The sequence below is a fragment of the Psilocybe cubensis genome, chromosome 1 (genome assembly GCF_017499595.1).
Source record: "Psilocybe cubensis strain MGC-MH-2018 chromosome 1, whole genome shotgun sequence".
NCBI lineage: Eukaryota > Fungi > Basidiomycota > Agaricomycetes > Agaricales > Agrocybaceae > Psilocybe > Psilocybe cubensis.
In genome coordinates this window covers 4,195,186-4,221,376 of record NC_062999.1, presented here as the reverse complement: position 1 = coordinate 4,221,376, position 26,191 = coordinate 4,195,186, and the positions used below count along the sequence as shown (strand labels likewise).

At 45.7% G+C, this 26,191-nt stretch overlaps 6 protein-coding genes across 6 annotated transcripts; all 6 read right to left on the bottom strand.

Annotated features, from left to right (window-relative positions):
• Positions 1-3,042: 3,042 nt before the first annotated feature.
• JR316_0001425 (uncharacterized protein) lies at positions 3,043-3,946 on the bottom strand (the record flags this gene model as incomplete). The annotated part of the gene is made up of 3 exons (XM_047887230.1): positions 3,043-3,076; positions 3,296-3,491; positions 3,544-3,946. 3 exons carry the CDS (start codon positions 3,944-3,946, stop codon positions 3,043-3,045), a joined length of 633 nt encoding a protein of 210 aa, XP_047754976.1.
• Positions 3,947-6,776: 2,830 nt separating this feature from the next.
• JR316_0001424 (putative RWD, RING finger and WD repeat-containing protein C11E3.05) lies at positions 6,777-11,263 on the bottom strand (the record flags this gene model as incomplete). Its single annotated transcript, XM_047887229.1, has 13 exons — positions 6,777-6,839; positions 6,868-6,985; positions 7,043-7,726; positions 7,784-8,426; positions 8,483-8,906; positions 8,965-9,016; positions 9,072-9,649; positions 9,701-9,774; positions 9,828-10,271; positions 10,323-10,519; positions 10,569-10,718; positions 10,769-10,809; positions 10,856-11,263. The coding sequence occupies 13 exons, from the start codon at positions 11,261-11,263 to the stop codon at positions 6,777-6,779; spliced, it is 3,876 nt and encodes a 1,291-aa protein (XP_047754975.1).
• A 549-nt stretch (positions 11,264-11,812) lies between these two features.
• JR316_0001423 (Protein GLUTELIN PRECURSOR ACCUMULATION 3) lies at positions 11,813-12,720 on the bottom strand (the record flags this gene model as incomplete). Its single annotated transcript, XM_047887228.1, has 4 exons — positions 11,813-11,832; positions 11,908-12,119; positions 12,298-12,457; positions 12,645-12,720. The coding sequence occupies 4 exons, from the start codon at positions 12,718-12,720 to the stop codon at positions 11,813-11,815; spliced, it is 468 nt and encodes a 155-aa protein (XP_047754974.1).
• Positions 12,721-15,504: 2,784 nt separating this feature from the next.
• On the bottom strand, positions 15,505-17,253 carry JR316_0001422 (uncharacterized protein; the record flags this gene model as incomplete). The annotated part of the gene is made up of 1 exon (XM_047887227.1): positions 15,505-17,253. The coding sequence occupies one exon, from the start codon at positions 17,251-17,253 to the stop codon at positions 15,505-15,507; it is 1,749 nt and encodes a 582-aa protein (XP_047754973.1).
• A 2,940-nt stretch (positions 17,254-20,193) lies between these two features.
• Positions 20,194-21,965, bottom strand: JR316_0001421 (Guanine nucleotide-binding protein alpha-2 subunit; the record flags this gene model as incomplete). Its single annotated transcript, XM_047887226.1, has 9 exons — positions 20,194-20,231; positions 20,453-20,508; positions 20,590-20,702; positions 20,770-20,841; positions 20,888-20,959; positions 21,018-21,629; positions 21,687-21,734; positions 21,785-21,814; positions 21,876-21,965. 9 exons carry the CDS (start codon positions 21,963-21,965, stop codon positions 20,194-20,196), a joined length of 1,131 nt encoding a protein of 376 aa, XP_047754972.1.
• Positions 21,966-23,299: 1,334 nt separating this feature from the next.
• On the bottom strand, positions 23,300-24,715 carry JR316_0001420 (Extracellular metalloprotease; the record flags this gene model as incomplete). The annotated part of the gene is given in 7 exon segments (XM_047887225.1): positions 23,300-23,358; positions 23,377-23,500; positions 23,552-23,744; positions 23,799-23,877; positions 23,921-23,993; positions 24,248-24,256; positions 24,308-24,715. 7 exon segments carry the CDS (start codon positions 24,713-24,715, stop codon positions 23,300-23,302), a joined length of 945 nt encoding a protein of 314 aa, XP_047754971.1.
• Positions 24,716-26,191: the final 1,476 nt, after the last annotated feature.

The window sequence follows — 26,191 nt, the reverse complement described above, 5'->3', positions numbered from 1 at the left end:
TGAGAATATCTGCAAACTCAAAGAGGCTATATCACTAATTATTTAGTTACCTCAAGGACCAAAAACATCATGAGTCTAGGATGTTAAGGCCACCGCCACAAGTACCAAGTACTCGGAACCAGTGTTGGAGACAAGCATACTCTCAGAGCGACTCGTTTAAATATTGGATAAGATGACGCTTGACTTCCTGTACCTATAATTTGACTTAACATACATGCGAGAAAATTGTCAGAATCTGACTACTTGCCACTTTTATGTGCTCCTCGTAATTATTTTCTGTAAACAGAGCATAAACATCGACGGCTTTCTCCTGTCCGGTTCGGTATACCCGGCATACCACTTGCTCCTGTCATGAATTTGAGAATTCTTATACACATAAGTGTCAAAAATTGCGAACACCAATCGAAGGGTTCCACCAAAGCTCCATGAGTATAACACGGTTGCATGATGTGATATTAAGGCCTAAGGATGTTACTATAGGTTACAAAAGGTGGAATGCTATACGTACCGACTCCTCCTGCAAAGATGGACACAACAATTACAGTACATCTATCGTCTGTTTTTATTCTTTCTAAGGCCTCTTGCCTTGCTCTCATATCCATGTCGCCGGAACCTATAAAAGCAAATACGTAAAGGTACAAACGACGTTGTATCAAAGCGGGGCCAGTATACATTTTATCCACTGTATGTTTGCTTGAGGGAGAGACGCCGTAATTGCAGGAATGAATGTCGAGAAGTTAGTTTGTGAGAGAAATGCATCACCTATCAGCTTGTAAGTTTAGGAGTTGGATTAAGAATACTAACAAAAATTATAGCTTTATCTCCAGGTTCAAGGTCCTGGAATATGGACGCCATAGCTCTAATCTTGGATGATCCATACACATCATTGAAAAGATGGGATCCCGGTAGTGACCCGTGTCTAAAATGATGCGTCAGAAGACAAGTGTTAAACAACATGGAGTAAATATTATCTGCAAATTACTTTGCATACCTCTCAACGTCAAGTCCATATATTTCGTTCAAGTATTCAAGTAGCTCCTCACAGTTAATCTTATTCTTCAGAAGAGCTGGATGATCGCAAACTATGGCAATACGCGTAAAATTAGTACAGCCCATCCCAGTAACAATGATTTAATTTCAAATGCGTCATGCGAGCGAGTGGGTTGAGCTCCGCGTGAGTCGTAAGGTATTCATAAATTTGGCGCTCCCAGTAGTTCAATTGGATGTATGTTGCGTGATCTTCTCTAGTACTTGGTAACTGGACTATTGGCACGGATCCATCATTTGAATTATCGCTCCTTTTTCTATGGATGAAGAAGCTTTCATATAATACCTGCATTTAAAAAATACTGTGTTAAAAATGAAAATAAACTGGGTCTGCTTGGAAGGTGCTGATAGACGATGTGCTATACTCTATTACGTTGTCGTTGAAGTTCAACGGCGTATGCCGAGTCTGAGTGTAGATTATACGAATTTGAAGTTCCGCTAAGAAAACGCCGAGCGCGTTTTATGGTTTATTGGACACAATCGTTTGGCTCCTGGGGTATCACAACCAATCCACCTTGCCATCGTTGGCATGCGTTTTGTGCTTTGATACCGAAGATATTAGCTCAAGTTGGATGGTCTGGCACGAATAAACGACTGTGGACGCGAAATGAGAACTGTGCTAAGTATATATGTCGACTCGGCATCAAATCGAGTCTGAAAACTCATTGGCGACTTGCTGAATGGAACCCTACCAAAACCTCACCTGGATTGCTCTGTTGACTATTGCTGATAGCAAAATAATTGAGCCAATTTGGTTTTGAGTTGATTCATCGCTCGTTTCCTCCCCTCCTCAGATCATTTGTCACCATCTTAAAGTTCGTTACACGGGGTTCAAACTGCGTAGCCCAGGACAGCTGACATGTCTTCATATTTAAGAACATCGCTGTGCCACACATTCGAGGGGGGAAGGGGGGGAATATTAGACACCTCACGGCACTAGAATCAAGACCAAGGACCATCAAGATATCCAAGTTACTAGTCATCTGTTTGTCAAGTACTGCTGCGATGTGCAGAGTCGTCCTCCTGCGTTACGTTTCAGAATTGTCTCATAATTGTCTATTGTTGCAGACAAAGTAAATATTGACTATCACAATCATCCTTCGAGGAATGCAACCGGTGGCTGTTTAATCTTTGGCATTTTGACGTATTAGGCGCTGTGTACCAAACGAGAGGTCCGATCATCTGGGACACACAAATTTAGAAGTGAGTATTCCATACTGGGAGATCATCCTCTTCCATTTTCAGAGATCTGTTGGAACCGTGGAAGTGTAAGTATCTAACATTAGCCTCTAGTCTTGATACATTCTCTTATGTGCTCCCGTATCTGGACGATACGGCGTTATTAGCTGTAAGTATCCCGATTTTCACGAGCCTTCTAGGTCAATAGATTTGGAATGATTATAACCGTCAATAAACTAGTCATTTTGCAGTCATCCAACTTCAATGATTTGTAGTTATTAATGTCACCGTTGCGGAGATATATTTATATTGTACAAGCAAACAAGTCGGCCTGAAATGTACAATTATCTCACTAGAAGTCGGGCTTGGGTCGGCTTTTGACGTAGCGAAACCAAATGTTGTTAAAGACCGCAATTAGATGTCTGCCTAGGGGTAATAAAAATATATTGAATATTGTACAATTTAAATGTGATGTAATCGCAGAAACATGAGGCATAGAAACAGTTGTGACACCGCCGAGAAGCAGTAGAAATGGAGGAAGACAGAGTGCCACTGAAAGCTGTGAATAGGGTGAATGGAAATAAAACTACACATAGAGGACAAGCATAGACAGAATTGATTGTTGACTGTTGGCTATTTGATAGATAGATGGAAAGTGAGGATGGAAATATAGATGATGCGGTAGGTAGAAAGTGTCCAACGCAAGGGAAGTAGATAAACGAGGGCAGCATGGCCGCAAGGTGAAAGAGAAAGGAGGGTTGTTTGCATCTAGTAGTTTCATGATTCCAAAGGTCTAAGGAAAGGGTGAAGGGAATTTCACGATTTTGTTGAAGGGGCTGACAGTCCAAATCTACAGATAGCAAAAAAAGACGAAACCGCTTGCATCAGCGGCCGCACGATAACGGAGTCCGGATGAATAGCTTACTTCAATTTAACTCCTATTGACCTGTGGATTACGTAGCAAGATTCATCGTCAGCATGCGCTCAATAACTGGATTCAAAAATGCATGCAACGCCTTCCAAGCGATGGTAGCACAGGAATTCAGATAGAGAAAACCAGTAGACTGACTTTAGAAGATGGATATCAACACGGAAATGCTTCCAGCCGGAAGATTTGTCAAGTTTGACACGACGTTTATTGATGATGACTCTTTCTGTTTGGTCGGACGTGGTCGATTCCTGCACCTGCTCAGTCTCGGACCCAGGAGTAAGTTCGCGTTCGACCTTTTTCTCAGGTGACGTCGCCCGCTTGTGGTCGGGTTGTTCTGTGATACAGATGTCAATATCTGCCAGTGAATGAGGACCAGATAGACTCACCTAGATAAATCGAATGCTCGTCCCATGCAATGATAGTCGCGCCTCGCAGAGGCGACGACCTTTTCTGCCCGTTCTCATACCAATATGGCTTTGGGGCTCCATGTCCTTGACTCCGCCGCTGACTGCGCCTCCTTTTCCTCTCATCAAACACGTGTGGTGCAATTCCACTGATCACCTCGCGTGGCGTTGGCTTGAAGTTGGCGATTGCCTCAGCAGTCGAAGAGTACACCTTGGACATGCGCTGTATCGAGGGTCCAGCGTTTAGGATCTGACTTGGTGACTGGGGCATAGGGGAAGGGTGGGGGGCCACGTTATAAACGAGCCCTGGACGAACAGGAGGACGGGCACCTCCGACGCGGACTTGCGGTGCGGACGCCTGCTGGGATGCCGTCGTCGTTGCCATTGTTGCACTGACCAGAGATAATGATACATTACTTCCATTGGACGGTAATGAAGGGGTCTGTGAGGTGGCGGGGAATGGAACAGGCGGTGTTGAACCAGTCATTCTGCCGTCTGTAGAAGTAAGAGATGATACGGATTCTTTCGGTGAGAGGTGGTGTCGAAATACAAGGTGAAGGTCAAGATCAAGTATAAGGGGACTTAGCGGCGCTATGTATTTAATAGATGGTATCAGGGACAATTATCCCTTTCATGACTCGGAATGGCGTTTTGGAAACCGTCGAACTTCGAAGCATCTGCACTGCCGCCGTGCAGCAACTAGGTGGCATGGCGGCACCACGCTTATAGCGATAGTGCTTTTTCCGTACATACCGTCTCGTACTATTTTTTGCTTGGCCCGATGTCATTTCATACGACATCGTAGGTAATTATTATAAGGTACGCCAGGAACATTTGGCGTGACAACGGATTAGGACAGACGATCGCCGGGATGACAAGATACGATGCGACGAACCTCTGTAGAAAAGTGACCAACAAACTTCAAACATACGAAGCTCAAAATAACATATTTACCTTATCTACTCTGTGCTCCCTATAAGGATTGAGCCTTGGGGTGGGTTGAGGCTTGAACATTAAAGTTGAGACAGGAGTTGGTTGAAGAACACCGCTCAGCTTGTGTCAATTACAAGACGGCCTTCTTCGATCTAGGGCTATCTTTGAATTATCCGATGTTGACCGACTCGGATGTTTGTAGATGTTCACACGAAGTCTAATGTAATGAACTTCATTTCTGCAGGTATGAGAAGCGAAAAGATTTCTTTGATTGCTTTGTCTTCAAAAGTACAACATACACATTCTGTGAGAATCAGATAAATTTGCGATCAGACCAGTTTATATAGTACTAACATGCACGCAAACAGTATCACGCAAGAACCAGGAACTCTCATCCAGTGGACGATAAGAGACAAAGAAAGGGAGGTTGATCAGAACTTTAACTTTTCCGCGGCCTAACGTTTAGCCTGAAGCCAGATCGTACATTTGGCCTTGCTCTACCAGGAAATGAACCACCGCGTCAAAAATAAGTTAGCATGTTTGCTAACACTTTCACTCACTTGAATAGTTGTGTTGTGAGTAGCACGTTTAATAGCCCGACGGATTAGTGCAAGTGAAGCTAGAGTAGAACCCCGCCACTCCCAAAAGCTCTCAAAACCAACGGAACAACGCCGCAAGCGGATGGCTGCTGTCCGACTTATTGATGTCAATGCGACATTGTGTTATGATTCACACACACCAGCTTTGAATAGCAAACTCTACCGCCTTAGACTGACGCCGGTTTCCAACTATGCACTCTTGAACGAGCGCGGAAAATTTTTGACGCGCAACACCCATGTCAGTCTTATCGACGCGATAGAGTCGAGTTCGGCGTGCTAGGAAGCTCAATTCAGAAAGGTTCAATTGTAGTTAGTCGATAAGTTATCAGACGTCCCACTCTTACGATGCCAGAGCAGATAACACTCCTTCCTGATGGTTAAGCAAATGGTATCATCACCTTCTTCAATTGAGTGAAGGCCACCACGTCAGGCGAGATAAACGGCAAAGTTCTATGATCCTTTGATATGCAACACTTAAATCATTAATATGCTTGATGTTGCCAACGGGGATTTTCAACCAGTTAGACTCGCAAAAGAAGGCGATTAGCTAATTGATAAGCAGCGAAAGCCGACTATGCAAGCCGGACGCTGGGAGACGCGAAACAGTCGACTTCTCCAATATCATATAAACCGGTGCTTGTTGAATCCCGCCTTCGGTCTCGAAATATGGTTTGCATTGAGCGGCTGAAGAAAAGATTAAGATATACATTGAAGGCAGAGCAGAGGTAGGGGTTTGAAGCTGATTGGCTTGTGTATATGAATCCGGTGCCAGGATTGAACCGCTGAGAAGCACGTTTTTTATTCGGCGTAAAGCACAGTCAATTCCAATGGGTTGGCTTAAGAGACTCCATAGGCGATCGATACTGAAGAAGTAGGGCCAGGGAGGACATGGAGAGGAGGTGCATAGCAATTAATGCATGATGAAGGAGTACTTCAGGAACGACGACTTCGCATCAAGAATAAACATGTCAGAATACAAAGCGCTCCATAAGAACCCTCCGGTTGGCGACTGATGGATGACAGTTTGGTCCGAGAAGGCCATGTCGGTTGCGTAGGCGTAGGGGTATTTAAGACATGCCTTCGATGTTAGTAGACAGTCGGAAGTGTCGTGTCTCTTCAACTATAGTGAACTTGTCAACCCAGCTGCTAGATTTCTGCTCTGAGGAATGGCTCTGGGAAATATGAATAATCCTGAGTCACGTGTTCCATATATAGGGGTAGAGGGAAAGTTGCCCAAGTGATCCTAGGACGTAGAAAATCAATTAGGTTCATGTGTTGAGCTGAAAATGTCATCCTCTTGAGAAAAGGGAGAGTTGAAGGTTTTTTTGGGGGTTATTTATTGCCAAGGTGTATCAGCGGCAATTAATAAAGTAGGCATGGGAGGGGTGAGGCCGAGTCGAGTCGAAGGTCGAGTGAAAGGACCATCGGATCCAGAGCAGAAGCAGCCACATCCAGAGGGACAAATAGGAACAGTTACTTCCAGAGAGTTCCAGCAAGATATGTGCGTGGCGTGCGAGCAGTTTATGCACGTCCTCGAAAGACCTGGAATGTGTCAGACATATGCAATTGGAGACGAATTTTAAAGAGTTTGCTCACCTCTAATAGGAAGTCTGCATACTGTACAGGCTGGCATCGAGCAAGATGTTCCACAATATTGGCATGTATGGCTTTTGTCCGGGATCATCATTTTGCAATCAGGTCGAATACAAATGCGGTGGAGGCCAATGCTGTGTATTTCTGTCTTGACTGTGGGTATTAGATTTCGTTGATTGACCGCTTTCAGTAATTCCAAACGCTTATGGTATAGTTGCCATCTGAAGAGAAGCTCCGAATACGCGTATACGTTTAGCTTGAATCGTTCGATCAAGTCGGCTTCGAACAGGGGAGGGGATCTATATCACAACAACAGGAAAAATGAGACTTATTCACAAAAAAAATAGAAAACGTACGTTTCTTCATAAATAAGAGGTTCGAATCGAATGCGGCGCTTGTCGGCCATGAACAAGTTTGAGGATAGGTTTTTCTGCCCTGCCGAAAAAAACGAGGAAGACATTATCTTTGAAGAATTGGTCGTTCCATCGTTCCAAGACTTGGAGACCGGCGTAGGAGACTGGAAGGATGAATCTTTTCTAATCCTTTTTTTCCTTGGATCCTGTGCTGCTGGATCCTGGACTTTCGAGGGCTTTTCAGCCGATCGAGAAGCACCATGACCGGGTAAATCGGCAGATGGCGTAGTTGGCATTGTCTCCGTTGGGGTTGTCAGGCCATCCTTAAAAGTATCCTGCATGCCATTCATGAATTGTCGCACAGCACTCCCTGTATTGAATAAACTGGACCAAGACCCACGAGAGGAGTTAGAAGATGAAACCGAAGGGGCCAGTGGAGCCGTTGCTGGAGATGGTAGCCTTGGCCAGGCAGGTGAGATGGGGCTGGAGGGGTTGATGGCTTTCGTAAGGCTAAAATAATCCATTCCGCCGAGTCGGGAAGGGATGCTAACATGAGGAACAGGGGTGAAAGATTCTGTTCTTCTCCCGATAGTGGGATGAGGAGCTATGCCATGCTCCGTTTGTAGCACAAGCATAGCGATCATTGCTAACATCTGCACGTCCTTTTCAATTACGAGATTGGAATACCTAGAAAATCTTATAAGTAAGACTACAACTATCCAAATTGAAAAAAGTTGAACGTACAGTTGTTTGATAACAGAGGCTGCAAGAGAATCTGAGACAAAGCTCGATTCTTTCGCCTTCTTATCGATATCTGGTTGATTGAACAATGTCCCCAACGTCTTGAAAATTCGTTCATGATCGAATCGTCCATGCCGCCTGGCCACATTGGCATTTGTATCGCATACGGCTGCCAAAGAATCCGCCATAAATATATATTCCGAAGTGACCTTTTGATCTGCACCGGTAAAATCTCTGGTGCTTGTGAGAAAAACAGTACTGCGGCGGGCAGTAAATAGTGCGTAATTTTTTGGCACCTCTTCTGGTTGTTTTGCATCCGAATCCCGACGCCGCTGCTGTGGCATAGTCAAAAGATTGGTCATAGCACGAAGGATATTGAGTTCTGCTTCTGGGCGCTTAGGATCAATTGGCTGTACTGTGCGGTCAGTTGCTGCCAGGCCTAATCGGCGAACCGCGTCGGAAACCAAGGCTGGAGACTGGAAGTAGCTTTTCTTTTGCTGTGGCTGTGGTACAGGCGGTGGCAACGGCTGATCCTGAGGCTGAGGTGTCGAAGGCTCTTCTGTTGCTTTGTTTCCTGCTCCAGTGAGATCCCGTAGTACATTTCGAACGATTCTAGGCGGTGCCCTGAAGAAGCATATGAGCTCGCCTGTGTAAAGAAATGATAAGAACGATAGGATGAGAAGTGATAATGCCTAGACATACCATTTGGCCCAAAAGCACCCTGCGATGTCCGTGGCTCTGCCAGGTTTTTGTTATTTCTTAACAGGGACACTGTGATATCTCTCGGTTTTTTCCCAGAAGGTTGATCGTCGTCTGAAGACGATTCAGAGTCCGCGAAGTCCTGATCGGTATGACCTTCATCAGCAAATAAAAGGAAGCGAAGGCAGGCCTCTAAGCAAGGTCGTTTTCTTTCTCGTATCCTTCGGAGGTGTTTCAAAATGTAGGTACGAGCCCTCATCGATATCAATGGATTGCGTTCAAGTTCAACAGCAGGGGTTCCATGAGGATGTGTAGAATAAGGATAATCGCGAGGGAAAGTGAACGTCACCCTCATGAACACGGAGGATGTCTCTCCCCACGGTCCGTGCAGGCCAAGAGTACACGTCCTCTTTTTCGTCAGATCGTGCTAGATTACAGAAAAATTATCAAACACGAATATTTCGCTGACAAATGGTAAAACACACCTTTTCTAACTTGATTTTTGAAGCAGCCAATTTAGTAAGCACGGTCGTAATCCTAGTAAGGGTTTGTTGTTGGTTGATGTCCTAGGCGCCATGAAAATTACACTCACTCTTCCTGTAAGGACTGGTTGTTATCAGCTTCCTTGCGGTCATCCAAGGCTCGACTCAAGCTTCCACTCCTTTGTCGTCCTCCAATTTCACTGATACTCCTGTCATGACCCGAAGGCGGCCTTGAACCCGAACGAAGCCTGGACGGAGGTCTACTGGCACCATGACTCCCCCCTCCCGAACTACTTCCTCGTTTACTGCCGACTTTGACGTTTGCAAGCCAGGTCAGCTGATCGAGCTGGGCAGCATTCTTAATTCCAGTACCGCCTTTGCTCATAGTACCACCAACTGAACGACCAGGAACAAAGGCAATAGATCGCGTAGTTGGAGTGGAATGCTCGTCGCCAATCCGCGAAGAAAGGTTGCTTTCAAAGGCTCGCCTGATCGGATGACTACCCTTCGACGGGTGTAAAGCTCGAACTTCAGCCAGTATGCCTCGATTACCTATTGGCGCTGAGATGGTGGAATATGTTTCTTTGGCTTCTGTGTCTGGCGGGTTGCGGAATGTGTCATAGTACTCCATGGCAGATCGGGTCAGCTTTGAGCGACCGCGTACTACTTGTGGGTTGTGGCCGACTTTCTAATGTATCTGTCAGGTAATAATGTCAGCGAATAACGAAGAGGATATTACCTGCATAGCTTCTCCATCTATCGGCCAGAACCTCAGGGTGCGATCCTTGGACCATGTGATTAGCTGAAAGTCGTCTAGTGAAAGAGAGATAAGTTGCAACCAATTACCACTGGAAATGAAAACGTACCTTGGTCTCCTTTCCTCCACACGAATTCCTTCACAACATCGGAATGTCCTTCGAAGACTTCAACCGGCGCATGTGGATCACTTTTGGCATACATCTCAAGTGTCGTTTCGCCACGCTGTGGCAAACTCAGAATCCCCTCTCCAAACGGCAAGTTCCTCGCTCTCCAGACCGGGTATGTTGTTCGGATGTATGATTCAGGTTCAGGGTTATCGGCGTCGACCGCATTGATATTCCAAGTTTTGATAGATTTGTCCAAGGAGCAGGTGACGATTTGGTCTCGAGATGTGCGCGACCAATCAATCCCGTATATTTTTGAGGAATGGGCACGAATCCGTGTAATTGGAAGAGATCCTTTCCGCCTATCCCAAATCAAGACTTCGTTGGAGTGGGACGACGCTAGTAGATTTCCGTCTTGGTAGTTCCATTTGACTTGTGTTCCACCCGCTGCCAAAGATATATAGATATATTCAACATATATAGGAGCTGAAAACTTACCTTTGAAGGCGGATAAACCAAAAATCGGCTTATTGGGTTCTCTAAGATCCCATGCCCAGATCCATGAATCTATTCCAGTGCTGACCACAATGTCGCACTCTGTCGTATGCCAATTGATGTCTGTGATAGCTCGATAGTGCGACTTGAGGATGTGTTCAATGGAAGTCTTTCCACCAAGGCGCAGGTTCCAAATAAGTCTAACAAGGTATGGGTTCCAGCATGGGTTCGAGAACAGATTGAACTCACAGTTTCTCGCTGGATGTCGACACAATATACTGAGCATGACTCGGATGAGGGTTCCACTGTACATCTGCTACATCCCAGGTTCCGCCCTGAGGAAGAAATCTGGGAATCCTGAGGGGGTAGTCGAGGTCGATAATGAATAGACCTCGTCGGCTGTTAAATTGTAAATCGAACTTTCACGAAAAGCGAGTAAACGAACATACGCAGCCAAAACGATATCACGCGACGCTGGACTTATGCTCATCTACTGTCTCCTCAGTAGACGCGCTGGTAGGTAAAAGTCTGCTTACATTCCCGACAGCATCGCCCACCAAATCCTTTACATTGATTTCCCAACTCGAATATAGGCTCTTTCCTTCCGATGCAGGCTGACTCGTTCCACCGAACTTGACAATCTCTGGGCTTTCTTCATGTTCGACGCGAGGTCTTCTAGCGCGTTGGTAGCCTTCTGTGATGGGAGGAGGAAAGGACGGTCTTCGTGACTTGGAAAGGGCTGATGCAGAGCCGGCCCAATCTGATAGATTTTCTTCAGAGTGTTTTGAACGGCGTCTTGATTGGAAACGACTGTCTTCAGGTTCTGTGATAGACGGTGTCCATGATGGCCTCCTGGCTGCCAACGTGCTCTCTGTTTGGTGGTTGGTATTTGAAAGCGACTCCGCTTTCGAGCGTGACGGGGACGACGAACGAAACCCCGACATGAGCTGTCGAGGCCAATTCGTAAGTTACGCAAAGGTAGATCCAGGTTTGATTACCCGCAATTGCTGGTCGCAAGGTTTTAAATAAATAAAAGGGTTCACCAGTGAAGTGCACTTTGTTGAGCGTTGGTCCTTACGTTACCTGCCCATGGCAGGTATTCTGAAGTAACATTATTATATGTAATCTGGTACACAATAGTAAACAGTCTTTCAATGGCAGGTAATCGCGGCGAAGCCGCCTTTTCGAGTAAAAGTTAATCTTATCTTATCTAAGTACTTTATAATCCTAACTCCCTCCATGTCAAGTCAACAAACAAAAAGGCAGCGTCTCCATAGGGCACATTTACTAACCCGGAAGTCTGATCATTTCTACGAGCAAAAATCCCACATAGGGTGATTAATACATTGTCCAGGCATAAAATTGGCAAATCCACACAACTTGTCTCCAGTGAATACATGATGTTTGGATCCAATTCGGAAGATGGAAATGATTCTCCCCCAAGAACATATACCTTGGTGCCATTAGACGCCATGGCATGTCCAGACCGCCCATCAAGCGAAGGGCCCATGTGCTGGAAAATATACCACCTGTGATCTAAGAAAGAGTCCACTAACTCAATAAAATCCAACACAACATTTGCACTCACTTGAAAGTTTGAAAGCAGCCATGTCACTCAAATCCTTGCCATTGGTGTCTCGCCCACCAAAGATGTAAACAATGTCGCCCACAATAGCAGCAGCATGGCCTTCTCGGGCAGAAGGAATGAGCCCTAAGCAATTCAATTCTGTCCACTTCCTGGTCTGCAGATTGAATGACCAGGTATCCCCATAGTAATATTTGCCATCCGTCCCACCAAAGCTATTAGAAATAGTTTGAGTAGCTATATTGGCGCCAAAATAATAGGGGAGGTCAGAGTGGACGATTCGGAGGCGATTCGCGAACGATTCAGGTCAGGATTCAAGACCGATTCTGACGCAGAAATTTGCTTCCGAAGCGCGATTCACTCTGACCTCCCCATTTCAAAACTTCGATTCACCTTCGATTCAGTAGGCGATTCACGGTAGTATTAGCCGAGTATTTTACTACTTTGATGCTAGCCTCCTTCTGTTTGGCCCGCCGTGTAGATTTTGCTTTTTTGGCCTGTGTTTTGGTAGGTTTCTTGGGTAACGTGGTCTTGCTGAGCAATTTTGACGATGCTGAACGAGTTGTACGGCTCTAATTTTTGGCGGCCATAGTGAGAGCCTCACAGAAAGAGTCTGTGTATCACACCAGCCCTCACGATGATGGAGAAAAATCTTGATCATGTCAAGATCAAATATATAATTAGGTAAATTGAAAATAATTAATAAATTAACACAGCACAAAATTGTAAAATGTGACGACCGGCATATTCCCGTCGTATTGTCACAATCCCTGGCAATATGACGGGAATGTACTTGAAATGTGCACGTTTAGACATTGTAGGACCTTTCCTCAATTTAGACGGCAATGTGCTCAGAATGTACTCGGAATATACTCAGAATGCATGTAGTTTTGGTCCGAACATTTTACTTGTGGTAAAAATAAATCGAGGGTCCAGTCAGGGTCCACTGGCAGTAGTGGGGTATACATTCCTTTGGGTCCCTTCCAGCAGAATACTACAGTTTTGTCCAGTAGAATACAACAGGTTTTATAAAAAATTATAGTGGTGAAGAGATATACAAGTAATAATCTAGAGAGAAAGAGTACAATGTATACAAACTGCCCGCATTGGCAGTACTGTCTAAAGGCTTCACGACCGTGAACCAATAAACACCCCGCCGTTAGAATGTCCAAATCGCACCTTGCTTTATACATGAGTGTTAAATTGCTTGGTAAGATTCTTTAACACACCTTATGCTTGTGATAGTTTTAAAGTCGGTTAGGTTAGGGGTTGGTCTGCAAGGCGATGGTCATACAGATTCATTGAAGTTAACACGCACCAGCTTATACTAATAGTGCCCGCCTACTACCCGCCAATTTTTTTTCTACTTCTTGAGATCACAGCATATCTCCGGTTCGCTCGCCGAGTCGAAAGAAATGATGAGTGATTGGCGGGGAGATATAACGTGTCACGAGTAGGTGTAATGGCGAGTAGGTGACAATGACAAGTTAGTGGCAATGGCGAGTAGGTGATAATGGCGAGTAGAGTGGTAATGGTGAGTAGGTGACAATGGCGAGTAGGTAGCCATGGCGAGTAAGTGGCAAGGACGAGTAGGTGATGGATGCAACAAAGGCGAAAGAGAAGGAACAGCGCAAGACCTGGTGATTCAGGCTCCGTGCTAAATCGAGCGGCAGAAGCACGTGATATCCTTGATTGAAAAATTCACTAAGTTCTTTTCCAGAGCAGGACCTTTTGAATGAATTTTCGTCACATTCTCGGCTTCCAAAATCTGTCAAAATCTCGTAGAATGCGACGTTTTTACATTTTCGGCAGTCACATTTTCGGCACATTCCCAGATCTTTTCATAATCTCCCACAATTTGCGCGTTTCACATTTTACAATTTTGTGCTGTGTAAATACTGCTCGATTCAGAGACGATTCAGCGATTCGGCGATTCACGTTCTGAGGCGATTCAGCGTCTTCCCACGCTTTTGATGACCAGAATCGTCTCTGAATCGTGTCGCTGAATCGCCTCCGAATCGTCCACTCTGACCTCCCCTAATAAGAATTGAAGAGAAGAACCTTACACAATGATGGTGTCTGCGTGCGCTACACAGGAGTGACCAGTCCTTGGGGCGGGTCGCTCAAGGCTTGAAGGTTCCAATTGCTCCCAAACGGGCTAACATAGCAGGTTAATATATTTGTACCAAGTAGTGAGGTTCATGAAGGCATACGATAATTGAGGTCGAATACCCATAAATCATTCAGAAACTGCCCGCCATTCTGCCCACCAAATATAAATAATTTGGTGCCAACCGTAGTCGCAGCATGTCCGTATCTTCCAACAGGTGCGGGACCAAAGACTTTTATTTGGTTCCAATCCTGTGAAACTAAGAGAAATTAATTCTCAGCATCATTAATACCATGCAGAATATTACCACGCAACACGCACTGAGATTGAGAAGATACAAATGGTTATCATGCTCATCCGACGGCTCCAAATTAGGGTCTGAGTTTGTATCGCCTCCCCATACGACGAACACGTCTCCTACTAAAGCACATACATGGCCGAATCGTGGACAGGGAATCCGCCCTGTGGTTTGAAAGAGGCTCGCGGTGTTATTGCGGATGTTCAATATGTAGGTGTCGTTCTGCGCCGAGTCGTGGACGAGCCCTCCAAAGAGATAAAGATAACCGGCTAGGGATCCCGTCGCAGACAAAGCGTGACCGTATCGCGGGAATGGTGAGGTTGAGGGAGAGGTGGGGACATTGATGCCGGTTTTGCTTATAATTCTTGGAGGGATAAGATTGAGTCGGTGGGCCGACCAGGGAAATGCTAGCGGCTGATGGCGCCCTCTGGAGCTGGAATGCGATGGATGCTGCCGCTGCTGTTGTTGTCCGATTATAGGCGCCCCATCCTGATTATTATCTGCTCTGCATGCCGTTTAGTCAGTCCAGATAAGATATGAAAAAGCCGTTTGAATGTACTGTGTAAGTGCGCTGTGCTCACGCAAACTCCAAGATTGGTGTTGTTCAGGACCACCCCTCTTGGTAGCAGACATCTGAGCCAACGCCATCAGTTGAATACTCTGTATCCAAGTCAAGAAAGGGAAGAAAGTGTCGAAGAAAAGAAAAATGAAGAGCAAGAAAGTTGAAAGGGGGAAAGAGGGAGGCCCCTCATGTTTCCATCATCCTACTAGAGCAGCTCCAAGTGATCATCTGTTCGTCACCTTCGGTCTGATGATACTTCTGGCGATGCATCATAAGGGCCTGGTAAATGTTAGAACACTGATAAGATAATGACTTCAAGTTTAGCATGGGAATACCACCAGTACCCTAAAGTGCAGCACTCGAGATCAAGGGCGCATATGAAGGTGAGCGACTGTCTTGTACTGTTGGTTTAATGGGCAGTGAAGGTGAGATGGACGTATTGGACAAGAAATAATTCACAGACAGGCGCTACCTGATGAGTGCAACGGCAGAGTCGTTCACTGGGTCCGCAATCGTATTTCCGTATATAGACAAACCCCCTATTATCCTGAAAACCAATTTTGGTTGGATCACTACATGTAAATAAACTATAATGTGGAGAGAAAATCGTAAAAAATTAGGTAATCGCATCTACTCATCATCAGAGCTTTCAGATGACGTGTATTCCAAGTCCCCATCCCAGTCCCAATCGCACGCTAAATTTGAGACTTCTATTAGATCTTCTAAGTGATCATGAGCTTTATAATGCGCCAAGATACGGAGGTCTACAGATCCGAGTCTGGTAACACAATCGATTTTGAGGATCGTTCGCTTCGAAAGGAGAGGGACTGTTCGAGTAGGAGGTTCGTCGTCAAGGCTCGAGTCGAGTCCTGGCTCTTCTTGATATTGCTCATAAAGAATCTTCACATCTTTCAACGGCCGTCGATAAGGATCCAAATCCTCAGTTTCATAATCGTAATCATCCGTCGGAACACCAAAAATCCGAGGAAGAACATCCCAAATGCTTTCACAGTCATCTGGCTTGCTTGAAAAATATGCCAGGCTTTCTAGATGAGGAAGGAATATCTCCTGAGATGAGGAGCTTTCGGTATCACTTTCGCCTAGATGAGCCGTCCGGGCGAGTTTTTTGAAGAAATTTCTAGCTTTGAAATTCCCAACAGGTGCGTTTTCACCAAAAGTCAGATGCCGAAGTGAAGGGGTTGCCTGAAGGAAGGTAATTATGTCGTCTTCATGCAAGAGGCAGCCTATTTCCGCGGTTTTCAGAGAGCAACTTGAGCGCTTCATCAAGGCCAGCAAATTGTCGGTAGGCAGGCGTTCGAATACATTGTGTTGAACGGTCAAATTTTCCAGTGCAGGAATCGTGAGTGCGTCACATAGGGCGTGCACAAAATTTAGAGGTGCAGGTTCATTTATGTGAAGTTCTTCCAGCTTGGCATGAACCACTGGCAGGGGAACATGACCTGCAACATTGTCCGGGTTGCCTCTAGGAAAGGTACACGATTCGAGCTTTGGCGCTAGCCGTAACAACTCAAGGCAATCAACAACAGTCAAGCCTTGTATCTTAACTTTGGTGACGTTGTTCCACAGAATGGGAACCGATTCCCAAGAAATATAGTAGTCGATATCGACATACGTTGGAGCAGAAAAACTCGACTGCCCTGTCGTAGTTTGAGATTCAAAGGCATTTTCAAATGTACGTCCACTGGGTCCCGTGTTCTCGATTTTAAGCTCGCGTAGGTTTGAAGGGAGCTGAGCGAAGAAAACACGGAGGCATTTTGGAATCGAGAGATCGAGGCATTCCCAACGACTTGATGATGCGTTGATAATCTTGCTCAAGGGCGGAAACCATTCTTCAAATCCCGTGGGTTCATCCGGACCTTTACCATAATACACCGCCAGCGACAAAGGGACATCTTTTGACCGAACGATCCACTCCTCGACAAGAGGAGTATAAGAACGTACAGTGGAAGGGTCGATCAATATCAATAAATGCGACCAGAAGGAGGGTGTTGACCAAATGATATGACGCCACGTTTTGCAAACGGCACCGAGCGTGAACAAAGTAGACGCATTATCTTCCTCGAACAGACTCAGCTCTGTGGTTCGCTTCCAGCGAGGAAGACAGAGCTCGAATATACTGGCCGAAATTTCGAAAGGTAGTAGGTTTGATATGGGATCACAAAGGTTCTTATTCCCCAATTGGATTCCCAGTTGTTGCGCAACGCGTCGTTCCATCTCGGCCATCATATTCCTAATCATCTTTTGTGTCGCCTCAACGTCGCCATTTGCAGTGCATGGGTCCGTGCAATTTTCGTCACAAGTATGGGGCGGCGGCTCGAACAACACTTGCTGCCCTAGCACGGTCATTTGAAACGCCATGACTTGAGAAATAGTTAACGACTTTGGAGAATGTTAAGAGTCAGGTTGAGACTTTTCGCACTGGATATCAGTTTTTGGAAACGTCAAGGACGAAGTAACGTCAAAAAAAACTGGAAGCTTGAAAAGCGCCTGGTCCCACATTCGGCATTTCGGCCTACTATTTGTGCATGCTCGATCAAGACACATTTTACCACCAAACCACGATGTGCTTATATCATTGTGTGATCCTTGGAGGTGGTGCCATTACAGATAAGCGCTGGAACCATAGCATACCGCCAGGGATGAGCCAGATTGTGGGAAGTCGGTTGAAAGCGAAATCTCCACAATGCAGCATTGGCACAATAAAAGACGATACTGAAACTTATCAACTTTCTACCAATTATGAGGAGGCATCTAGATTTGTAGACAATGCGTATACCCGCTGCCTTACAACTTTCCATCGTTGTGGACACTGTTATTGAATGATAACCCCCCCAATTCATACTAACAATTAAAATAGCACATTTCATTGAACAATCTATTTTTCGAATTTCAAGAAACCCCTAGAAAACCAGCCATTTTTATCTTCCGAACCTCAACCGTATTCACTAGCTTGGAGAGTGATCCAAAACGATGGAGCTCCAGAATCCAGGACCGGAGAGTAGATCGTGTCGAGCTCGATTTAGTACAATTTTGGGTATCTCTACCCTGTCTACACAGGTTAGTGACCAACAGAAGGATGTGTGATTGTCAGATTCTTTCGGAATCTCGACAAGTATCATCACCGAAAAATAGCCATGCAGCCAGCGAAAACGGCCAATCAACCAGTTCCATCAGACAGATAGAAGTTTGGGCGACCCGTGGTATGATTGTTCGAGGCAAGAAGAGATTATATCCTTGAGAGGGAAGTAGACGCTTCGAAAACAGGGGTGGGATAGGCTACATGATAACACACATGTTCAATATTGAGAAACGGGGAATTGTAGTCAATAGGTTAACTTGGGCGAAATTTGAAGAAATAGTAATTGAATGTGCCCGACGGACCCTATTCTATGTCAACATGCATGGAAAATAAAGAAAAGTAGCCGGGGATGAATGGTGTATAAATTAAGCAAGGCAGTGGGGTATGAGTGGCAAAGGGAAGAACCAAGAGGGATTGCGAAGAACACGAACCATTACATACATCAGGTCAGATGAGAGAAGAAGACTGGGTAATAAAAGAAAGAAGCAGCAGCAAATGAGGTCCCAGACACCAACTTGAGGACACGCACAAACGAATAACGCTTAAGTCGCAAACGACTCAATCCAATGAAGACTGATCCAACGGCATTGTCCGGGTCGACAACGCTGAACGACTCGTCACCAGGTCCAAAGAGAGACAAGGCGTTTATTATCCTTTCATTCCCAACAGGAAGTCGCAATCGTGTATCAACGGTTTCCAAGATGAACTAAGGCTTGGTCTCCGGAAATCTTGAAAGTACAATCAATCCACCAACATCTGTAAAATCTCGTGATTGGGCTCGTCGACGGGGTTGATGACATGACCCCGGAGAACCAGAGGACACCAGGTTAGCGAATCTAAGGCGACGATCCATCCTTGGGGAATCCTGCAACTGGCCGAGTGAATAGGTTCGACCTGAGGATTGTTGACCAAAGAATGGAGTGTGTTGACGAGAAAAAGAGCTTAAAAAGAACCAATCCAACCACACTGAAACCGGTTGCAACCCACTTCAACCCATCCATCCCCAAGCCTATCGTGCCAATCCACGCCGGTTAAGGTACAAAGTAAATGGGCCACCACTCCAGCTCACTCCAGCAAACGGTTTCGGTCATCCCTGTAATTCTTAGTGTAGAGCTGGACGCTTGAGAGGATTATTAAAAGTTCGTGTCCACGAATCGAGGATAAGCCTACAGAGAAAGAGGGTATATGAACCGGGTATTGTAGCACACGAGCAAGACAGGGCAGAGTTTGATTGCTGAAGAGATGAACTGAAAATGTCTTGGTGAACCCGCAGTCGATGACGAGACCCGGAGATGAACCCCGGCTCAGGTGTGAGTCCGGCCTCAGGTTACTCTGACAATGGCGTTGGCGTTGGCGTTGGCATTGGCATTGAAGCGACAAGATGTAAGTAAAGGTGGGAGATGGTATGCATGGTTAATGACTGAGATTAGGAATAGCTTCTGTCACTTCCATTCCTCACATTAGGAGTTCTGGCAGTATATTAGCAATAAATGAATGTGAGTCTGCGTAAGGTGTGATGCCCGAAAGGGGCTTTGAGACAAACTAACGGTATGGTCAGTCAATAATTGCTATGGGGAGCGCATGAGTGACCTATAGGGGCACTACGCACCAAAGGCATGAACATAGAAATCAGGATTGCATGGCAGGATCTTCATTCAAAGCATAATGGACCGTATCTGTTCAAAAAAGGAAAAAGAAACATCAGCGATAGCACATTGGCGGAGGCAGATATGGCTGATGGGATGCTTGTAAGGAGGATCGAGGTCGGAGAGGGGAAACAGAAAACCCGGGATTCTAGAACGGGGGCGGAAACAAAATCGGCGGCAAAAAGGAGTTAAGACGTACATTTTTGCTCACGATCCCGCTGCAAAACGTGTTGCATATCGCGGACATAATTATTGGATTTTTGCGGATATCATTCACGAAGCAGAATGAGAATTTGTGTGCATGCGATTGGATTGGGCAGTAGGCAGTAGGTGAAGTAGGTGTTTTGAGAGCAATAGAAATGGAAAAAGGAGTTCCAGTTAGAAAAGTGACCAAAGAAAAGGCAAGCAGACATGAGAAGAACAAAAACAGTGTGCGCATCCCATACACAACCAGAAGGAAAAAACATTATGACAATATGAAAATCTAAAGTCGGGCGATTGACATATATGGTGGAAAGATAGTTGTAAAATAAATAAATGATGCTGAAATAAAAAGGAAGAAAAATGATTAAATCAATGCTGCACTTTCGAGACTTGATCGGAGAGTGATGCTGTGCAAGTGCAAAAAGAAAAGGGATACATGATGAGCGTACAGTTGGACACTTGGAAATTTCGGAGACGCATCCCCGAAATTCCGACAACACAAGAGAAAAAAGCAACGGTGTGCAACCAAGTAGAATGGAAAAAAATAACATAGAAATGAAAACTCACTCTGTGGAACACATAAGTCAGATATATCATTCTTATGCGAATAAATAAAAATAAAAAGTACCTTCGACCGCGGCCATCACTACTCGGAGCAGCGCCGTATCAGTTGCCGTCGTTATACTATTGCCCAAAAGGCGAAGTGAAGATGCAAAATAGTTGTACATTAGATATTATACGCAAAAGAGTTAAAGAAAGACTGACTGGATGTATATTTCTCTCTCTTTTGATCTACCCGCTTTCTGAGCCAGTCTTGCGAATCGACGTTTAAAATACTCCCGCCCGGCGCGGACGTCACCTGGCTCGCCTTCGAAATCCTAATAGAATCACAATCACATCATGAGCATTAGATTGCATTCGACAGATAGAAGAACTGGTATATACCGGGAAAAAGTTCTTTATATCAGATGTGGGTATTTTTTTCTCGAAAAGATCGTTTTTGTTGAGAAATAGAATCTGAAATACATGAGCAATCAATCAATGACATGCATACAAAGCTTACGATTGATGTTTGCTTGAACCACTGTGAGTGGCAAATTGAATCCCAGATAGTCATGGCATCTTGCATCTGGTTCTGTAGCCGATACAATCAGCGCCATTACTCCGTGATGCGTGACGATCAGAAGACATACTGCATCCTTGTCCTCCACCAGACATTGATCGTACCCGCTTAAGCTTACCAGGAACAATATACTCGTCACGTCTTGGAAACAGTGTATCCATTTTCGTCGCTCGCTTTTCTGCCCTCCAACGTCGACCATGAGCATCTCGTGCTCCCGTAGCGTAAAGGTAGTTTCTGTAATGCCGATAGTCCGCGCCCTACAACGAATGATATCCTGCTCGGTAGGTTGATAGGCTGGGTCGAACAATCGCTCGAGGTCTGCATAAAAGTAGGAAAGACTAAGAAATGTATTAGAATAATGGATGAATGAAGGACGGGCGACTTGCTTCTCCGGCAGAGCAGCCTCGTTTCCTCTGGCCCATGCCTTTTGCACGTTAGGGTCCGACCATAGGGATTTGAGCGGCACATAGTAGGCAACAGGGAAAGGTTCTCCATCACGGATATCTCTGACACCATCAATCAGCTCCAAGTGCGGAAGGTTCTCGTCTGAAACGGTGAGCTCCATGTCCTCCATGGCGTCCAGAAGGTATCGCAGTCCTCGGGTGAGGTTGTCAAATACCAGCTGTCGATAATGTTCAATTTCTTGAGCCGAAAATGGGACCTTGTGTATCAGGCGCATTTGCTGGGAATACGTGCGCCCGGGTGAGACCTCGCCAAGTTATGATAGGCAAGAACAGACCTTGAGGATAGTAGACTTCCCTGAATCTCCTGAGCCAAGAAGAAGAACCTGCACCACATCTAAGTCAATGCATCGAGCAAGTACAGACCCGGACGAACCTTGACCTGGGCTGACAACTTGGCCTTCGCCTATGCCGATGACAGTGATTAGCTGAAGCTTGTGGCATGAGAGTTTACAGATAGTACGCACTTCTTTGAGCTGTTTCTCTGCTTCCCTATGCAAAATCCTGTCTTGCTCCGATATCTCGACCCCTGCGGGTGCCGACATACATGCGCCCATGGCGATTAGACACTTCAAAGACGACTGTTCAAAATTGAAGCTTGCTGGGATCGAAGATACTAAGGATGTCCGTGATGACAGGAGCAAGTAATAATACCTCCGCCAACTCCGAAATGCACTGGAAGAGAGTGGTCGAGCAAAGGTGAGACGGTCGTCGTCGTTGGTGATCAAGCCGCTTTGTCCTTGAAACAAATCACCTGCTTCTGTACCTATTTCGTTTATTACTCATAATTGCCCATAGATGTCATTCATTTTTTCATTTTCCCATCAGATTCTTCAATTAAGCATCTTAACATTGAACTGGTGTTGCGTAGATAGCGACAATCTGCGAACAGCGTGGCGATTTCCTCTTATCAGCTCTGTATTCCGATGCGTAGGGTCGCTGCATTTCTCTACGCGGCACGATTGTTTAGGAGCCATAACGGAACGCTAGTGCTACCACAGCCTGGGTTTAAGGTATGGGTGCATTTAGTTAAAACGATGAAGAAAGCTCCACTTCTAAATCAGCGCTTTTTCACATCATCAAATGCTGATAGCCCGGTATTCCCATCTGCTGCATGGTCATTTCTGCGAGATGACATTCATATTAATATATTATCAGCTCACCGCCGCTGTGTGAGGTCATGAGGGACCATGAGCGAAGAACTCCTCACAAACGTGGCATATGGGTGATGGTGTACCCGGGACCTCAGCGCTGATCTCGGCAGGGCGAGATCACCCAGACTAAACTGTAATAGCGAGAAAGCCGAGTGGACGGAAAGCGTCGATGGATCGGAACCCAGTTAGTCTAACAGGTATGTTGGAGATCGTTGCAATTTTTTTTTCAAAAAATTGTGATATTTACCTCCACAGTTCTACTCCTTTCTTTCCTTTTGACCGCAGTGCAACCCACGATGGAGCCATGTATTCATAGGCATCGAAGGTTCCTCTCAGGTAACTCTTGGGAAAATGGCAAACGCTGCTGTATACCATACAGTCCACCTGGGAATTGAACTCGTTGTGCCAGTACAGGTGAGATTTGTAGTTGGCGCTTAGGAGCACACACACCGAGTTCCAAACGTTGTTATACTACCGATTGTCTACGCAGGACTGTCCGGAGGCATTGCATTGTGCATACATGGTGCATAGAAACGACCATCATGACGGAAAAGTCTCAAGCGAAGCACAGTGTGTGGGGCCCAACGATGCCTGTCATCTGATGGAAAAGGCTTTTCGCTGCGCAATTCCAACATAAAATTAGTAGCAAGCATACTCAGACATCAATTTCTCGGTATGTTCTCAGCTGTGCCCTCAAGCGTGTCCCTTGTCCAGCGCTGAAATGTGTCAAACAGACATCATCCGAGTAATCCATAAAGTTGTCTATCAGAGCCGTTATTGCCGTAGAATTTGAAAGCTATAGAAATCAACGCACGAATAGGATCGAGGCCAGCCTTGCCAGGACAAGTGTCTGGGTTTGCAATGGGGCATCCAGATGTAGGCTTTAATTGGGCAGGGGTGTCGGAGACTTCATCGCCGCTCGATGAACAAGATCCTCCCTAGCAAAATACTAGGTTCAGAGGTTGCGCTGATATTACTTTCAGACTTACCTCGAAAGTGTGGTAAAGTCCGACCCAATGACCGACTTCGTGTGTGAGCGTCTTGCCTTTGTTGAACGGAGCCAAATTGCCCCCAGGAAGGGTGCCATACTGGATCACAACCCCGTCGTCCTTCGGGAGACTCTTGTAGTCTGTGGGGAATGTCGCATATCCTAGTAGGCCCTCTGCCTGTGTGTTATGGAACCTACGCACTCATTGGAGTTTGACCGTTGACCCGCAGAGTAGAAACCTAGCTTACCCAACGGTATACACATTGAGTGTTTCTGGTCCACCTTTTCTGAGTTTCTGTTTCATTTCAGTTTGCATAGCCCTAATATCTTTTAATATTTGACGCGAAATGCAGCATTCTTGAATGCGCACCCTTCAGGAGCAACACCGTTTCGAGATATATCTCGTTACCTTTGCTGTTGAAATCTCTATTCAGAACCGCAATCTGATATTGAAGGTAAAAATGGGAATAAAATGTATCCTCCAGCAATAACAATACGTCGATGTGAAGAACAGGCTCGCTTAACGTGTTTTCTGGCGAGATTGTACTCGGTAAAATGTCGAGATCTATTAATAGGACAAAAAAAGAGCGTAGTCCATGCAACGCAACACCTTACATTTATCGTACTAGCAGAGGTTAGCCCCGCCCGAAGGCCATGCAGGGGCGTAACCGGTCTATCTACTGTACATAAAACTTACCTGCAAGTCCTGTATAATGAGTCAGTCAGTGCCAAATACAATGAAAATGAAATTACTCACATGTCCACTCAACTGGTGGTTGTAGGGTTGAAGCTCTCGGAATGTCGAAAACCAGATCTGCCGCTGCTCTCTTAGACATGCCGTAAGCATTACGCCGTGGTTGAACAAGTTGCGTGCATTGTCGGATTGAACGTATTGGTGAAGGGGTGGGTCTTTAGCTCCGTGGACGGCAATACGGCAGAGACCAAAGCCTGGAGCAAGTACCCCAGCCGGGATGCGTCCCTCCCTCCGCATCGATGTGGTCTTGATGCCCCAAGTACTCGCTGGAGTTGTGTCTGAACAAATTGTCACAGTTTGCGATGTTGAAACAGCGTGTAGGCTGTTTGCTGGGACACAGGATTGCGGAGAGTTGGAAGCAAAGTGACCGGATAAAGAGATTGGCACGACGGGCAGATTGCGAGGGTTCATTGAATAGGGTTGGAGAAATTGTGAGGGAATGGAGGGATTGGGACAATGAGATGGGACGGCAATGTAGCCGTACATTGTCACAGGCCAGGAGTATTGACAAGTACCCAGCCAGGATAGGTCCATCGCTCCGCCGCATTAATAAAGTACACCCTGTACTTTCCAGCTCGCCGGACGTCCATACATTGCGTCTGAGCACAGAGCTCTTGCCGGACGTCCATACATTACGTCGGAGCAATGACGATGCACAGAGCCCTCGCCGGATGGCGATACGTCGTGTCTGAGCATGTCAACGTAGCGAGTACACTGTTTGCTGGGACGTGATTGCGGAGAGTCATTGAGACGAGATGAGAGGTTGCCGGGCGTCGTTATATAGCGTTGGAGGAAATGCGAGGGAACGAAGACATGGCGGTAGCGGGACGCATAAAAACTACAACATCAAGGTCAGACCATATACAAACCATACAACGTTATATACTTACCAGAACCCGGCCTACAAATCCCTAGCTGTTGACCCATTGCGTTCAAATTCCAACTCGAATCCGCGGGAAATCGATATATTGTGTCAGAGCTACAGTATCACGGTCAGTGCATGCACATACAAAATCTCCAACATCTACTTACAAAGGCCTTCCTAGCAGTCGACATGTAGTTTCCTCGGTGTGATGAATCGGCGAAGCAGGTCGCGGGAAGGCGATACATAGCGTCGGAGCATTCTGGCCTACAAAATCAAGTTAAAACACGTCCAAATCTGTACTAACCAAAAGCTCGGCTTCCATTTTCATTACAACCCCTACATGTCGACACGTAGCTTCCTGATTTCAACTAATAAACACTCAGTACAGGGGTCAACACCAGAAGGTAATTCACATACCTGTTACTACACACAAGCCATCTTCTTGACAGCGTTTCCGGGAAGTCCGAATCTCGAATTTAACCCTGCGATGGATTATGAGACCATGGAAGCTTGATAAAAAGGAATACAACGTACTCATGGTAGTGGATAAAGTCAAAGTATGACGCGAGATGAAGTCCGTGTTTGGCATGACCAAACAACGGCTAGGGGTGAAGCACAACGACGACAGAAGGATGGAATAGCATGCCCCCAGCATTGGGGCATAATGCATAGCTGGAGTTGACTCAATTCAACTCCCTTCTTATACACTTTTTGACCAGGGTCGCGTCAAATTTTTATTAGCATCTCAGACCATTTTGCTAGCTCCTCGCTTCAACGAACTTTGTTTCCTTAGCTTACAAGGCAAGTAAATCTTTTATACAAATGCCATAATTCTTTTCTTAGGGGACCTTGACAATTCGCAATCTCTTGGGTTCTATGAGTCAAATCATTACCTGAATTACACTAAATGTTATGTAGACTTGCTGAAATCCACGCCCGAATACTGAAGTGATCACCTTCTGGGCTGTTGTATATTTCAGCATGCAGCAACCACTGGGCGTTGACAACACCTCACAAGTTAG